The sequence below is a fragment of the Zalophus californianus genome, chromosome 12 (assembly GCF_009762305.2).
Source record: "Zalophus californianus isolate mZalCal1 chromosome 12, mZalCal1.pri.v2, whole genome shotgun sequence".
NCBI lineage: Eukaryota > Metazoa > Chordata > Mammalia > Carnivora > Otariidae > Zalophus > Zalophus californianus.
In genome coordinates this window covers 14,611,855-14,627,196 of record NC_045606.1, presented here as the reverse complement: position 1 = coordinate 14,627,196, position 15,342 = coordinate 14,611,855, and the positions used below count along the sequence as shown (strand labels likewise).

General features: G+C 44.8%; 1 protein-coding gene across 4 annotated transcripts in view; it reads right to left on the bottom strand.

Moving 5' to 3' along the window:
• Window positions 1–300: 300 nt before the first annotated feature.
• Window positions 301–15,342, bottom strand: part of VPS41 (VPS41 subunit of HOPS complex) — a 206,942-nt gene continuing 191,900 nt past the window's right edge. For all 4 annotated transcript variants that reach the window (XM_027573348.2, XM_027573349.2, XM_027573351.2 and 1 more), the window contains 5 exons: window positions 14,322–14,458; window positions 3,557–3,656; window positions 3,407–3,451; window positions 1,807–1,886; window positions 301–661 (listed from right to left, as the gene is read on the bottom strand). In XM_027573348.2, coding sequence (XP_027429149.1) covers window positions 581–661; window positions 1,807–1,886; window positions 3,407–3,451; window positions 3,557–3,656; window positions 14,322–14,458 — 443 coding nt within the window. In that variant the 3' untranslated portion in view covers window positions 301–580. The remainder of the gene's footprint in view (window positions 662–1,806; window positions 1,887–3,406; window positions 3,452–3,556; window positions 3,657–14,321; window positions 14,459–15,342) is intronic.

The following is a 15,342-nucleotide window of genomic DNA, read 5'->3' as shown; positions in this document are numbered from 1 at the left end:
TCACCGTAAAGCAGCACGACGTCAGCCTGCTTGTGTTATTCCCAGATGTCCTTGAATAAGTGACAATTTACACAGTGTTTCCTTAAATGCCTATTAGGAAAATCACAGTTGGTGACATATTAAAAAAAGCCAAACCCAGAATGCGAGGACTGACGGCAGCAGAGCCTGTGGAAACAGGTGCCAAGCTGCAGTGAGTGCTGGCTGGGCAGCTCCCTGGCGATGCTCGTGGGCAGCGGGGACCACGCTCGGCAGGCCACCCGATAGCCAGTTCTACTAGGCTCCAGAGATTCATTTTCCGACTCCCAGACTGACTTTTCTATTCCTAAATGAAGAATGAGCCAAACAAATGATGAGATACGGACTGTGAGCCCAAATATTTGGAGGCATGGATGCGGCAAACCCTCACTTCATCAACTGCACAGAGAAACCTCTAGAAGACGGGCAAAGATGAAAGTTTTCTTTGAGCAGAACATAAACACATATAAATCTCGTAACAGCACTGGTGTCCACAAATGCCGCTGCCGTTGCAAAAACAAGCAGTCTTCAGACGAGTGGGGAGGAAGGGGATGGCAGAGCCGGGCTACTTCTTCATCTCCAAAATGGCGCTTCCTGGCCCGCGGTGCTTGGCGCTGCAGATGCCGCAGAACTGCGCAGGAGGGTTCTACAAAGGTCATTCAAAGACACAGATTTTAAAAAAAGAGCTCTTTCTACTCTCCTAGTCAGAAATACTTTATGGGAGCAGTGGGCGGGGGGGTGGGGTAAGCTATGAAACAGCACTCCTCTTCCCGGAGATTTTGCTGGGTCACATAGGATTCTGTCTACACCAGCTGTTACTGTGATGCAGAGGATACCCCAAAGCAAAATACGTGTCCTGGGGGAACATGGGAACAGGACCCTAAAAATTGTCCTGCTGCAGAACTCAGGATGGGAAGGTTCTACAAACTGTAAAATGGTTCTCACTGTATGTCATGTCGGCATAGCTTGACAGTCATCGATTTTACCTAAACGAATTCCCTTGGTGAATGGGCTTTTATGATGTTCAGCACAGTAATCCCCCGTATCCTTGGGGAGTAAGTCCCAAGGCCCCTCAGTGGCTGCCTGAAACCCCAGATAGTACCAAGCCCTAAATATGCTCGGCTTTCTCTATGCAGACCTACGTACGAGAAATGAGGCCCAGAAGAGATTACTGGACAGTTGTGGCCCCATACTGTGACAGAGGTTCTGTGGCTGTGGTTTGGCTCCTGCTGGACCCCCTCTTGTGAGAGAGCAGAGGCACGCGTGCTGAGAGGGAGGGAGGGAAGGACAGAGGCAGGTGAGCTCGGTGCGGCCTCTCCGGACGACCTGGCCGTTGGTCAGAAGAGGATCGCGTGCGTGCAGAGCACGACTAACCGTCACGGTAACGGACGCCACGGATAAGAGGGGGTACTACTGGAGGGGCACCTGGGTGGCTCAGTCATTGTTAAGCGTCTGCCTTCGGCTCAGGTCATGATCCCGGGGTCCTGGGATCGAGCCCCGCATCGGGCTCCCTGCTCCGCGGGAAGCCTGCTTCTCCCTCTCCCACTCCCCCTGCTTGTGTTCCCTCTCTCGCTGTGTCTCTGTCAAGTAAATAAATAAAATCTTTAAAAAAAAAAAAAAGGGGGGGGTACTACTGGATACGAGATGACGCATTCAAAAAATACTTTCATTCCCCTCCTGTGCTAGACAACGAATCCTGAGCAGCCACAGGACGACGGGGACACTTCTGAGCACATCCTCCTGACTGCAGCGAGCTCAGTGGCGTCGGTGGCTGCCAGGCGGCCAACTCACCGTGCTGGGCCCAGGCAGGCACTCCTTGTGGAACATGTGGCGGCAGTGGAAGACCAGCACGCTGAAGGGCTTGGCGGCATCTGCGGGGGGGGGACGGGGACGTGGGGGTGGCAGAGACACGAGCACTCAGGGCAACAAGGAGATCGGGAACTGGCACCCATCCTGCCTGAAAGTCCTGCTGCAGTTTAATTTTCCCACAATATGCTGCCTCAGGAGGATTACGTGGTCACTGGTGCCCCCCGACCCCCGTCCCGAGGGGGGGGGTGTGATCAGATGGAAAGTGGGGACTACGGTGGGGGTGCTGAGTCACAGGTCCCATGCCTGGCCTCCCCGTCGGTGACGAGTACCACCAAGGGACCACCTCATCGCAAATGCAAGCACAGGTAGTGTAAAAATTAGATCAGTCTGTGCACGCCCTCCTCCCTTCCCTAGACCCTCAGACACCAGAAACCCACCCTATGCTCAAGCCCACTTTGTGGCTTTAGGAAAATGCTGCCAGTTGGCTTCCGGCCTTGGCCGAGCCATTCAGCGGCGTCCAGGCACAGCAGGCTAGCCCTCTAGGCTGGGAGCCGCCCCGTGTCTGCACTGCTGGTCAGACACTACCGGAGAACCACGACGGAAGCTCCCCACGGCGGCTGTCAACACGAACACTTACAGCCCAGCCTAGTTCCTGCAGAAAAGACCCCGACTGGAAAGACTTCTGTCCTGGTCCTGCCCTATAATCCTGTAAAGCTAAGTATATCCTCCATCAGCTAGCTCTTTCAGTACCCCTCTATGCTGAATTTATATTAAAAACACTCTGCATCCCAGTAACTAGGCTTTGCTTTCCACTTTTAAATTATGGAATTTCCTCTTCTGTCCTCTCCTTACTTAAGGTGCTCTGATTACACAGGATGATACAGAGATCTACCAACTACAAATAAACACATGCTAATGTTCGGATTAGATGGCAAGTAGTAGGTTTCTGGTGAAATGTGGGAAGATTAGGTGCCTTGAACCATATAGCAGAGCAAGTTTCAAGAATCAGTCGTTAACCGTCTGCCTTCGGCTCAGGTCATGATCCCGGGGTCCTGGGATCGAGCCCCACATCGGGCTCCCTGCTCGGCGGGGAACCTGCTTCTCCCTCTCCCACTCCCCCTGCTTGTGTTCCCTCTCTCGCTGTGTCTCTCTCTGTCAAATAAATAAATAAAATCTAAAATAAAAAAAAAAGGGGGGGAAGCCACCCACGATTCTTCTACCTTGGAATTTAAGCATTGTCAAAGCTAGATTTTCCACTCTGTTTTACCCTAAAGCCATGATATCTCACACAATGGCCCCTGAAGTAGCATCCACACCACGTGGGAACGTGTTAGAACTGCAAATTCTGGGGTCCCGCACCTCTTGGGGTGGGACCAGCAATCTGGGCTTTACCTCCCAGGTAATGCAGACTCCCTGACGGGTGAGCACCTCAGCTTTCAAGAAGGGCGGCACCAGCATGCAACTGAGGACAGCTGTGGGCTGAAATTCTCCTCTAAAATGGGTTATTCCAAAAGCTATATAATAAAGTTTTAATTCTACTCCTCATGAACATTTGGGGATGTCCCCCCTCCCACCACCTCACCTGATGGAAGAATAGGGGAAAGGCACGATTCACAGATGTTCTCCTCTGCAAGGAAACACACACACTTGGGATCACACAGTATTTCTATCTGCTCTTTCTCTTCTGAAAGCAAGGCAGTGATTCCAATAGGATTATTTCAATTTTACCCACCATCGACCAGAACGCCTTTCATTTGAGTTCGGTGCATTTTCTTCAGTAAAGACAAAGAGTCTGCCACGAGAATCTTCTTGCAGCCTTCACGAAGCAGAATCTAATGCATACATTGTAAGAAAAAGCCATTTTTAAAAGACTCAAATATGGCGACAAGCCCTCTTATGGGATTCAGAACATGGGTGTGTTTGAAATCGTCCAATGAGGCACTCACCCTTGCCTGTCCCCGGTATGCTTTTCCCTCCAAACCAACCTTTCCAGCCTCCATTCGGTCACCACTGCATGTATGTGGTGCTTGTGAAATTAAATACAAATTGCAAAGTCTGGCAAGGAAGGCTGTGGTAACCAACCCTAATATCATCTTACAGACCTTCTTAATGCGGACTCTCTCCAGCAGTTGGGCCCCTAAGTGACCTGCACGTTCCAACCTCCAGATCTTTGCCCAGGATGGAAAACCTGCTATCCCCAAATCCTCCATTTGATAAATCCCTCTATCTACTGCACTAATCTATCCTGGGTCCCTATCATGTACAAGGAACAGGACACAAACTAAACAGATGTGATTTCTGTCCTAAATCCCCTCTGCTGTAATCCCTCTTTCCTTCCGATCCAAACTGTTGAGCATAGTGCTAAGAATGTAAAGTGTCCCTGGTAACTCTCAAATTTGGTGACTTTTAAGGGGCTGACAACTGAAAAATGACCACCGATAACATTGTTACAAGATTCATTCTCTTCACCCTAGTACTGCACTGTTCCTTTACGCATTTTTCCTGTGAGCATTTTTCCTGTGAGCCTGTCGAATTTTCTCCCTCCCTTCCTGGAGAATTAGGAGCAGTCGCAACACTGTAGCAGCTTCAGAAGTCAGGGCACAGAGGGCAAGCTGCCATGTCCGGTTGGCACCCACTCTGTGTTCCAGAGCCAGGGCGGGATGCAGACAAAGACGGCCCCTGCTTTCAGCAAGGACACAGAGCCGAGAGGCAACCCACCCTACGTTCCACTCCGTTCTGCTGGCTCCAGGGTGAGCTTCCAGCCTGTTCTGGGTTCTCTCAGGTGTTTTATTAGACACTGGGAGAGGCTGTGTGAGGTGTGCTTAAGCTAGATGCTTTTTTTTTTTTTTAATGCGAACTAGTTGCTTTTCGAAGAGGGAGGTGCTCAAGGCCTGAAGGGCACAAAGGTTCTCTGTCGCACTGTTTGTGGCCCGTTCTTCTGGGCACTCACTCGTAACTGCCACAAAATTCACACAATGACACCCATCGTTTATCACTGCAGCCCAGCTTGGGGTCCCTCTCACCTCTAGAACCTACGTGGGTGTCTTGCTTTCAGGTTTTCCATTTATGCCACTAAGAAGGGAAGTCGGAGAGCAGCCGCCTGGAGTCTGCCATCTCCGGGTGTCTCCACGCACACGTGCTCCCCTCAAATCCCAGACAGCAAGAGCTGTGGCTGAATGCAGCCCAAGGGCTTTCTCCCCAATCACATGAAGGCAAATATTAAACAAAAAAACCCAGAGCTGACAATCAGATTAAAGTTCTATACCTACCATTTCTAGTGCTGATGAGCAGGAAATAATGCTTTACTATTTCCACATTAATCAAGACACCGTCTATGATGTTTTATTCCTTAAAATGCTACTAGAAATTGAATTTTTGATTCACTTTATAAAGACATCAAAACTTTAACAATCATTAAAACACATAGGAAGAGAAAAATATAGTAAGAAAGTATCTAAGAAGTCCTGATTGCAGTAACTTCAAGAAAATTTGTAAGCAAACATATAAAGCTGCTCAGCCTCCACCACCAAAATAAAAACTTAAGAGAACTAGTGTTGAGCAAAATATGTTTGATAAATTGTTTCAGAAGGCGTTGGCTCTGCCCCCCAGTGGGTGTTTAGGGTCTACTGCATACTTAATACAGGAGGAGGGGCAGCCCGGGCAGGCCAGACAGGCCACAGTGTCTGGAGACTAAAAAGGAAGCATCTCTTCACCAGGAGTACATTTGTCGAAACAGGTGCGATCTGTCGCCCTCAGAAAGTATTTTCTAGAAAAACTTGAGTATTCAGAGGCACACAGCCAGGAGAAGGGAAAATACACAAATACTGCTTAGTATGTGACTTTCTACTTCATCTGATCCAAGTCCAAGGCCCCCAAATCAGAAAAATACAAAAACATTTTCATTTACATGATGCCAGACAGGTAGCTGTACCAAAAAAAAAGTGACTACCCCCATGGGAAAGAGCCATTTCTTCCCTAAAAACCTGTAGTGATCTGAAGGCAACCAGAGGCAGTGAGAGAAAGACAGTACACGAACACCGCACTGTTACCCAGGTATTGCTTCCAGAGTCAGACAAGGCATTCGGTCGGCTATGGATTATTCCCTGAAGCAACCATCAGTGACTCATGAAAAACATGCTGTAGTTATCACTTTATCATCGATTTCACCCTTAAAAGTTCATACTTGGTACTTTCCACAAATGTCTTTTTTTCTTTTACAGATCTGAGAGCGAGCAAGCGAGTGTGCATGCGTGTGCATGGGGGGTGGGGAGGGCAGAGGAGAGACAGAATTCCAAGCTGACGCTCGGCTGAGCACAGAGCCCAACGCAGGGCTCGATCTCACCACCTGGAGATCATGACCTGAGCCGAAACCAAGAGTCGGACGCTTAGCCGACTGAGCCACCCAGGCGCCGCCGACTGCCCTTATTAAAAAAACACGTGACAGCGGGGTCAAAATCAGTCCTCTTCAACCCTCTGACCTTCACATTCATGATTCCTGACGACTTCTGTCTTCTGAGGTCACCGTACACAGCCTGCTCCCCCTGTGGATGCTCACCTTCCACGGTCTCCTTTCCAGCCTTGCAAACTTGCTGTTATTCACACACTTGGGGCACACACACGCTCTCCTGCCATCCAGGTCTTTATGACCAGAATGGCATCGAATCACCGCCACTCACATTCTGAATACCATCCACCATTACTTTGTGCTATGTTTCATTTTAAAATATGAAATATCGTTGGGGCGCCTGAGTGGCTCAGTCGGTTAAGTGTCCAACTCTTGATTTTGGCTCAGGTCACGATCTCTGGGTTGTGGGATCGAGCCCTGCGTCAGGCTCTGCCCTCAGCACAGAGTCTGCTTGAAGTTCTCTCCCTCCCTCTGCCCCTCCCCCTGCTTGCATGCAGTCTCTAAATAAAAGCTTTAAAAACAAATATGAAATACTGCAAACATACAGCATATAACACTTCTGTCTCTTCCACTTAGGTTGAACAGATCTATTAAGATGTTACCATGTGCTTCAGATTTATTTCAGAAGAAACTATCTTGTGCCTTTCCTCCTCAACAAACACAACTTCAATTTTGTTCAGTGGGTGTCCAACTAAGATACGCAGCTGGCTGGAGTTCCTGCCACAGATCTGGGCAGTGAGAGAAACCTGGGAGGCTGGGAAGCCAACCTCTGCAAAACTATTGGACAGTCTTAAAAAATTAAGCATATACCTGCTCCATGACCTAGCAGTTTCACTCGTAGGTACTTACCCAAGATGAAAAGCAGGTCCTCAAAAGAACTGTATGAAAATATCCTTTGCAACTTTATCCTTAATAGCCCTAGACTGGAAACAGCCTAAATGTCCATCTACAGGAGAAAATACCTCCAGGTTGCTGTCTCGTGGCCACAAACTAGAGGTATCTCCAGGCCTCACATCCACATTCCCAGGCAGGAAGATGTGGGAAGCAAAGGGCTTTTTTTTTTTTTTTTTTCCTGATGAGGCTTTATTATTTGGGAAAGTGGTTATACTATTTTACATCCCCCCCACATATTAAAATTTAGTATCTGATACCCTCCTCATTCTTCTTGAATAATCTTAGCCATTTGCTTTTTACATAAATTTAGAACCGTAAAAAGTTCTTTGGGGGTTTTGATTAGAATATTATCAAACATACAGATGATGATTACTTTAGAATCCATGACATTTATGATATACACTTTCAATAATTACATGGTCAGATTGTTTGCTAATGATTTATGTAGACTTTTTGCATTTGTGTTACAGAAACAGGGCTCTAATTGTCTCATACGATGCTGGAAAGGTTGGACCAGCATCCTGTGAGGAACTGAGGAGCTTTTCCATTCTGTTCTCTGGAAAAGTTGATGTAAAACAGGGGCTGCCTGGGTTTTTGTTTTGTCTTTTAGGCTTTATTCCTTATTTGTTCAGATGAGCAGGAAAGCAGTCTTCAAGATGCTGGTTTCTCTCTAATGCATGTTATTGCCCTTCCAGTCACTGGCTCGACAGGGCAGGGCTGGGACACCCCCCAGCACCCTCCTCCTCGTCCTTAAAGCTGATGGGACCTCAGGTATTACTTCTGTCCACTGTGTCCTGAGGAAAGACTGCATTCTTCACCCCCCTCTGCTGGGTAAAGGTGTTGTCCCTCCCTCCTCCCCGCCGGGCCCTGGCTGAAAGGTCAACTACAAAACATATTTGGGGACTGCCTGTTTTTTTAAAAGTCTGATGAAACTAACCTCTGAAGTTGACTGTGGAATAGTACTTTTATTGTGGCTTTATGTTTTGACTATTTAATGACTATAGGTCTATTTGCTCTTGAGAAAATTGGTAATTTATATTTTCCTAGAAAACTGAGTTTTCAAATATACTGATATAAAATTGTAGCATTTACTTAGTTTTTAAATCTTTTCTACCTTTAGTTATGTTCTCCCTTGTTTGTTCCTAAAATATATATGTCTTCTTTTTCTTGATCAACTCTGTTAGAGGTTTTCCTATTAGTCTTTTGATTCTCTCCTCCACAAGTCCTGTGGCTGAGGACGTGTGTATTCTAACCTGATGTCTCTGTTAACCACTCTTATTTTCTTTTCGAGATTTTATTTATTTGAGAAGGTGAGCGAGCGAGCAAGCACACAAGTGGGGGCAGAGGGAGAAGGAGAAGCAGACTCCGTGCTGAGCAGGGAGCCCAACTCAGGACTCGATCCCAGGACCCTGAGATCATGTCCTGAGCCAAAGGCAGACGTTTAACCGACTGAGCCACCCAAGTGCCCCTGTTAACCACTCTTGTATCTTCTATCTCTTAATTACTCTGTGCTGCATACTAAACAATGTCATCAGATCTTCCAGTTAATTCTCCCTTTCAGCCAATCTACTATTGGCCTTGCGCTGAATATTGATAATTTAAATGAATACACATATAATTTCAAAGAGTTCTATTTGGTTACTTTCCAGATATTCCTATTTTCTATATTGTTCTACTTTTTATTACGGGGTCTATTTTTTCTTTCACATCTTTGTTTTAAATGGACTTATTAATAACACGTTTGAGACTTATCTTGTTTTCCACTTCTTGGAAATACTAAGACTGTCATATCACTTTTCATTCTTCCGTGTAATCTATACCTCAAATTAGAATCTGTATCTATCTCCTATTAGAATTTCACCAAGGTAAGTAAGCCAGTGGTCTCTTCTTTCCTCAACTTCATAATGGCATCAAGCTTTCATCTCAAAAAGTACTTGTGGGCATTGTGGGCAAGTGCAATATTATCTTTCAGAGATTCATTTCTCTTTTGGGACTTTTTATTTTTTTTCTTCCCACCAACTCTTGTTTTCTTATCATTACACTGTTTTCTCCACAGTTCAAAGCTTTTCAGCATTACCTTTATCCTTTTATCCTCATCATTTTCAAGTCAGCCAGTTGTAGGGTCTATAATCAATCTGTTACAAGCATACCTTGTTGTATTGTAAATTTAAGAACGTAATTATAAGGTATCTGTGGAAAACCAACATGAGACTCTAGATTCTCCCTCTTTTTCCTTATTTCTCTGTAGTTCATCATCGATGATAATCCCAATGAAAAGCAAAAAGCACCAGACTCACTGATATTTTATAAAGCAATAAAAGAACTGTACATCAGTGAAGTTTTTATGGTTCATTAGAAACAGCTGCTGTGGGAAAAATGTCATAAAAAATTACAGTTTCTGAAATTTTTATTTTAAAAGATTCTTTGAATGTTGAACTTTTTGCTGACAATTGCCTTGTTCATACTGCAGTGCTTATCATTAGAATTGCAAACGGCAGATAGTTACCCGGGTTTATAAGCCTCAGTATGATACAAGAGCTAGCCTGGGAAACCACTTTACCTAATTTCTAATCTATCATATAGGCTATGATGCTATGGGATCTGAATTCTAATTGAAAAGCTTTGCTTTTTGTTGGGATTATCATCGATGATGATTAACTGCAGAGAAATAAGGAAAGGCTCTAAGGTCTCCTGTTAGAGCTCAAAAGCAGTATTACCAATACAACCATATCTGAATTTATGACAGCACAAAGTACACATGTGCCAGACTGATTAAAGAAGCTAGAGTGGTTGCCACAGGCCACCTATGTCACCTGAAGGCTGTGATAAGGCCAAATGGAAACAATCTGAAAGGGAAAAAAAAAAAAACCCATTTTAAAAGTTTATTTCAGGGAATCTGTAAATTTTAAGAAGTACCTCTTAGAAGAAATTAAGAGCTTATGTACTGTGAACGAGAAGAAACCCATCTGAGTCCAAAAAAAGTAGGTAAGAAAGAAGTCACTATTTCCTCTTAATTCATCTGTCTCTGGATTTCAAAGTAGAGAGAAGAGGAGCAATACATAAATATGGTGCGACCTAAAGGCCTGTTTCTGAAAGGACTCCATTAAGAACTTGAGACACAGAAGATACTTTAGAGATCACCTAATCTTGAGGTTCCTGAATGTCAAATGTCAGTGCACAGACTGGTGCTGGGCTGAGCGTAAGAAATCTCAAGGTGATTTAAGGACACAGTCCCCCAGTCCCGTCCCCCCCCCACCAACCACCACCCGAAGATTCTAATTTAGCAGATCTGGGGTGGTACCTGAAACGAAGTAATTTTGAAAAAAATTCAGATAATTCTGGTGTGGAGTCAGGCTTGACAAACACGGACTTAATCTAATGGGAAAATTGCGACCCAGAAAGGTTAGGTGCCCTCCCGAAGGTCAGCAGGCTTGCTGATGGGAAAGCGAGCCCTGGAGTCCAGCTCTGCAAACATCGTGTCCACTGCTCTTCAGAGACAACAGGCTGCCTGTTCAATCCTGTGTAGTCCTCTGCTGGCGTACCCTGCTGGGACAAGGAATGCCTCTCCAGAGACCACGGAACAACTGGTGGTCTACACAAGACGTAGGCAGAGGATCTGGCCTCAAACCCAGTTCATCACCTTCCCAGACAGGCCAATCCTTTAACCCCCTGAGACAGTAGTCTTCCCATTTGTGAGACTTCCTAACGAACACTGTGGAGATGAAATGCCTGTCTCCGAAGGCCAGAAGAACAAAGATGCTGGAATTCTTATGGGGAAAAAAAAAAAAAAAGAAACCAGAGAGGGATATAAATGCTAAATTTATAAGTAAAAATATTTTTAAAATATAAAGTATAAAAATAAATTTAAAGCATAAAAATAATTTGGAAACCGTTGTCAGTTTAACGTAAACACTGAACTGTCATTTATACTATGCTATTTGGCAAATAATTTTATATCAAAACAACAAATGCTATCTGTCCTTGAAATCAGGCCTAGAAACATTTTAAGTTTATGAAGTATGATAAGGACTACTTTTATCTTACTGACTTCACGAAGCTTTAAAAATTTGTTGAGTAACTATACTAACACTGTAACAATGTATAAAAATATATGAAAATAAATTCAGAAACTTCAACATTGAAATCTCAGTTGAGGACCTATTTTTCTTCACTTTAATGATGTCACAGACCTCTAACACGACTCATGTTAAAATTCAGTTGAAGAAAGTTTTTGCATTTTAGAAAACCTAAAACTTAAAACCAGAAGAGAGATTGATTTTAAGTTTTTTCCTGCCTTCTTTTCCTGCCTTCTGTTTCCAACTGGCTTTTAGCTAGCGAGTAAGCTCCCAAAGCCATTTTCAGTGGCCCAAATATGTTTTCCTGTGCTGCATACTTTATCGTAAATCTGCCCGAAAGAGAGATTCCCAGTGCAAATTAGCAAAAGGTCCCAAGAAGCCCTCTCCCTGACATCTGACCATGGATCCTTAGGTTTGCTGAATAGTTCCTAACAGCCCCCCAGGGTCCTTACCCTGCTGCCCTGCCCAACAGAGGAGGTTCCAGGTTCTCACAAATTCATGAGCCTGGAAAATTTCCCCCTAGTTTTGGGGATTAACAGGGCTGGCCATTTTTTATCCTGTGAGAACATGTGAAAATCAACTATACTTTTATGGAACAAACGAAAGACACTAGACAAGAGTAAAAAATACGTATGTGAAACCTTTCTGGAAACTTCAAGACGCTCTAAATTTTTTATAGTGATCTCTGACAGGTGGCCCATAGAAAGAAAATAAATGGTCATTAATTGCAACAGTAGCCTTTTCCATAGAAAAAACTTCTAAACTGTCTCTTCATATATAAGAAGGAAGCACCCCTGGGAACTGTTTGAACCACCTGCCCAAGGTGAGCGGTTTCTCTCTGCACCTTCCAACAAGCCCTCTGAGCTGCAGTGGAGACCACAGGGGCCGTTCCCAAAGGTTTTGCCGCCTTCCCTGCAGGTCCCTCCCCTTGTCCCGGATGCCACTCCCTGGTCAGGTTTAAGGGATCCACTGGCTGAGTAACCTCCAGCCTCCTCAACGCATCACCAACTGCACACTTCCACGTCTTAAGGTAAAGCTCTCAGTACGTTTAAAAATATAATGAAGTGGATAAAATATTGACTTAGCAGCTGTTTTTGTGGATGATTTTTTATTTGGAATACATCTAATAATTTATTTTTATTCCCGGCTGACTCACAACTATGCAAATTTATTAATAAAAAATGAATGAACAGTGAGAACCAGTGATGCCCATGAACTTGGTTCTCTGGATTGAGAGCCTAGTAAGAGGGATTTATTAGGTGTTTCTGTAGGCACTGTAGAGGCTGGAAAAAAAGTAAAAATTTTCAGCCTAGAGGCCAAGCTTCATGCACTTTTAAGCAGGAAGACAGAGGAGTGAGCATTTTGTCACCTTCCCTGTGGCAGAGACACCACACCTAAATGACTTCTCAGTACATTTGGATTTGAAACTTCGAGCAGGTCCTGGCATACCCAGGGGTAGACAGAGCCAGTGACAGACCATCATCAAGCTCACTCACACCCAGAGCTTTAGGAGGTCAGACACTGAAATACTTTCCCCGAAGCCCGATTCCCACCTCGGAAACAGTGCACTGTTCCCACATCGCAAGCCCCCCTGCCCCTCCGCTTGCTTATTCACCCATTCCCCTACTACCCTCTCCTCCCTGCCCTGCTCATTCTCTCTCCCATCACCCCTTTCCCAGGGTTGTCTGCAGACTTCCCAGTTCCTCTGTTAATAAATACCTGCATATCGTGAAGCTTTCTGCAGAACAGACCCTCTACCTCTGCTTTAACCAAACACCTATTTCTCTCCCAAGGACCCCAACTCCCCAGGAGCCCCCCTGAGGAAGGCTCTTGTCCCCCTCCACCCTGCCTGCAGGAAAACCTCTTCTCCTTCAGGCTGTACCACCCAGGAATCCAGCCCCAGTGCATGGGAGGTGAGCCTCCCAGTTCACGGAGAGTGCTGGAACCCGGCTACAGCCCTCCCACTCCCGTCCCTCAATGTCCACAGGATGACGTGCTGCCCTCACAGTTCCTCAACAAATTCCACTCCAATCACCCTTACCTTCCTGAACAAGCTCACCAGGACTCTGTCAGAAATGTTAATGTACCAACAACCCACTCCCAGACCACGTTCTTGTTCCTTCAGCTCCGTCATTCCTTACATCTCTCACTTCTCTTCTTGAGGCCCTCAATCTTCCCCAACTTCTATTCCTTTCACCCTGCCTCTTATCTGAGTCCCCCACCCCGACTGCAGCACCCCACCCCACCACACTGCACCCTCAGTGGCCAGGGGCCCCCCAAATCCTCATCACGATGCTCCTCTCCTTACTTAACCTGGTAACCACTTCTCTCCCTACAACGTTATCTTCTGGCTCTCCCTGCAAAATCTTTATGTTTCCAGGACAGCAATTTCCTCTGTATTATAATAAAAACTCATTTTCAAATGAAGTTGAGAAAGAACAGTCCAAATAGTTAAAGAAATGTGCCTTAAACAGTTTCAAGTTCTATGGAAGCTACCAGCATCCTGAAAAACAGTAATTGTTAGAGTCCTTTTAAGGAAAAGATTAGGATGCTTTGTAATTAGCATAGTAACTATTTATATGAAAATAATGGGTTCCATTGCCTTTATTACAAATTCTGAATTACTAAAGATAACAAAGCTGTACTAGTCTAGAAAACAGACAAAAAGTTAAAAAAAATCATGTATTTCAACATGTTTCAGGCAATGGATTACTGAATAGCTTCAAGTAAATAACTGAATTATTTGCAAAACTTTTTTTTAATCCCCTCCGCCAATGGACACAATACTCAGGCTACTTAAAACTGGCTTGAGGGGTCTGGCAGCCACTGTAATTACCCCTCACCCTTCCCAATGCCATGCTGTAAATGTAAATGTATAAATGTAAAATGTAAAAGTGCCTGCTCATCAAGGAGAGAAACTTGGAGATGGTTAAAAAACTGGATGACTTTCTTAAAGGATGAGATTTCTAGTTTCTCTACTTGATGAGCTTCCCAAATATCTGGGCCTAAATAAAATCTAACAATCCAACTGAATTCTTTATCTAAAATAACCCCAGAAATGTTTATCCTCAAGTCAACTCAACTCACTCTCCATGCGGATTTGTCCAAGAAAGGATACTTACTTGCAAATTGTAGTCTTGCAGAATTTTAACCAAGGAATCTCTCAAATTGGGGATCTCCATCCCTTCCTTAATACGGTGAATCAGAAGAATTGGGTCCACATGCGTGCCAATGTTGTTTAACAAGCCAGTAATAAATGCTGCAAGATACCACATGAAACAATCAGCACATCAGCAATGTACATGATGCAGGTTTAGGTCAAAAGGAACTCAAAACATTATTTCCTTTAAAGTAAGTGTTAAAACCATCTGAATTTCCGAATTCTCAAAAACTAACTTTCCTTTTATTTCATGATGTAAAGGAGAAGCTCCGTGAGTGAAAAAGTGCTGGAGAACAGGCGATGATTCAGAACACAGCCCGCAACGGGCAAAGGGGTGCAACTGACATTTATTGAGCATTTACACTACAGCTCAGCTGTCACACACTTTTCTCCAATATTCTGCAAGGTAGGAATGTTATTTGTCCCCATTTTACAGGCAAGGGAAATAGGCTAGTTAACTAATTCATTCCGGGCCACAGAGCTAGCAAGTTAAAGGCCCAAGGTCGCTGGCAGGGCAGACCGCAGGTCCTGGTCATGACGTGTTCCACTTCATCCACCCTGCGTCCTTGGAGGTCTGTAAATTCCAAGTTTATCATGCTAAGCTAGATTCTCAAAGGTGCATGTGCACATGACGATCTACATCTGAATGTGACTTGAATACATTATCCTCCTGTAGCTCTTTTGAAAAGACAGTCGTAAGAGCAGTTTCTAAAACTTGAAAATCCTGAAACAGATAAGCCTTCTTCCTAAAAAAATGAAGGGAAGTGGGGGGCAGACTTTAAACCAGTACTGCCGGTTTCTCAGTCATTTCTAGATCTTCAAACAAGGGCTTGGGTTATTTTCAGGGGACCCTGTATTTCTTTCCAAAATGGCAGATGTGATGAAGGCGGCCACGGGGAGGCAGCACATACATAGTCCTGGTGCCGCACGGAGGAAGCGGGGCAGGACAGAGACTAGGTACTATCACAGCAAACATCCAAAGA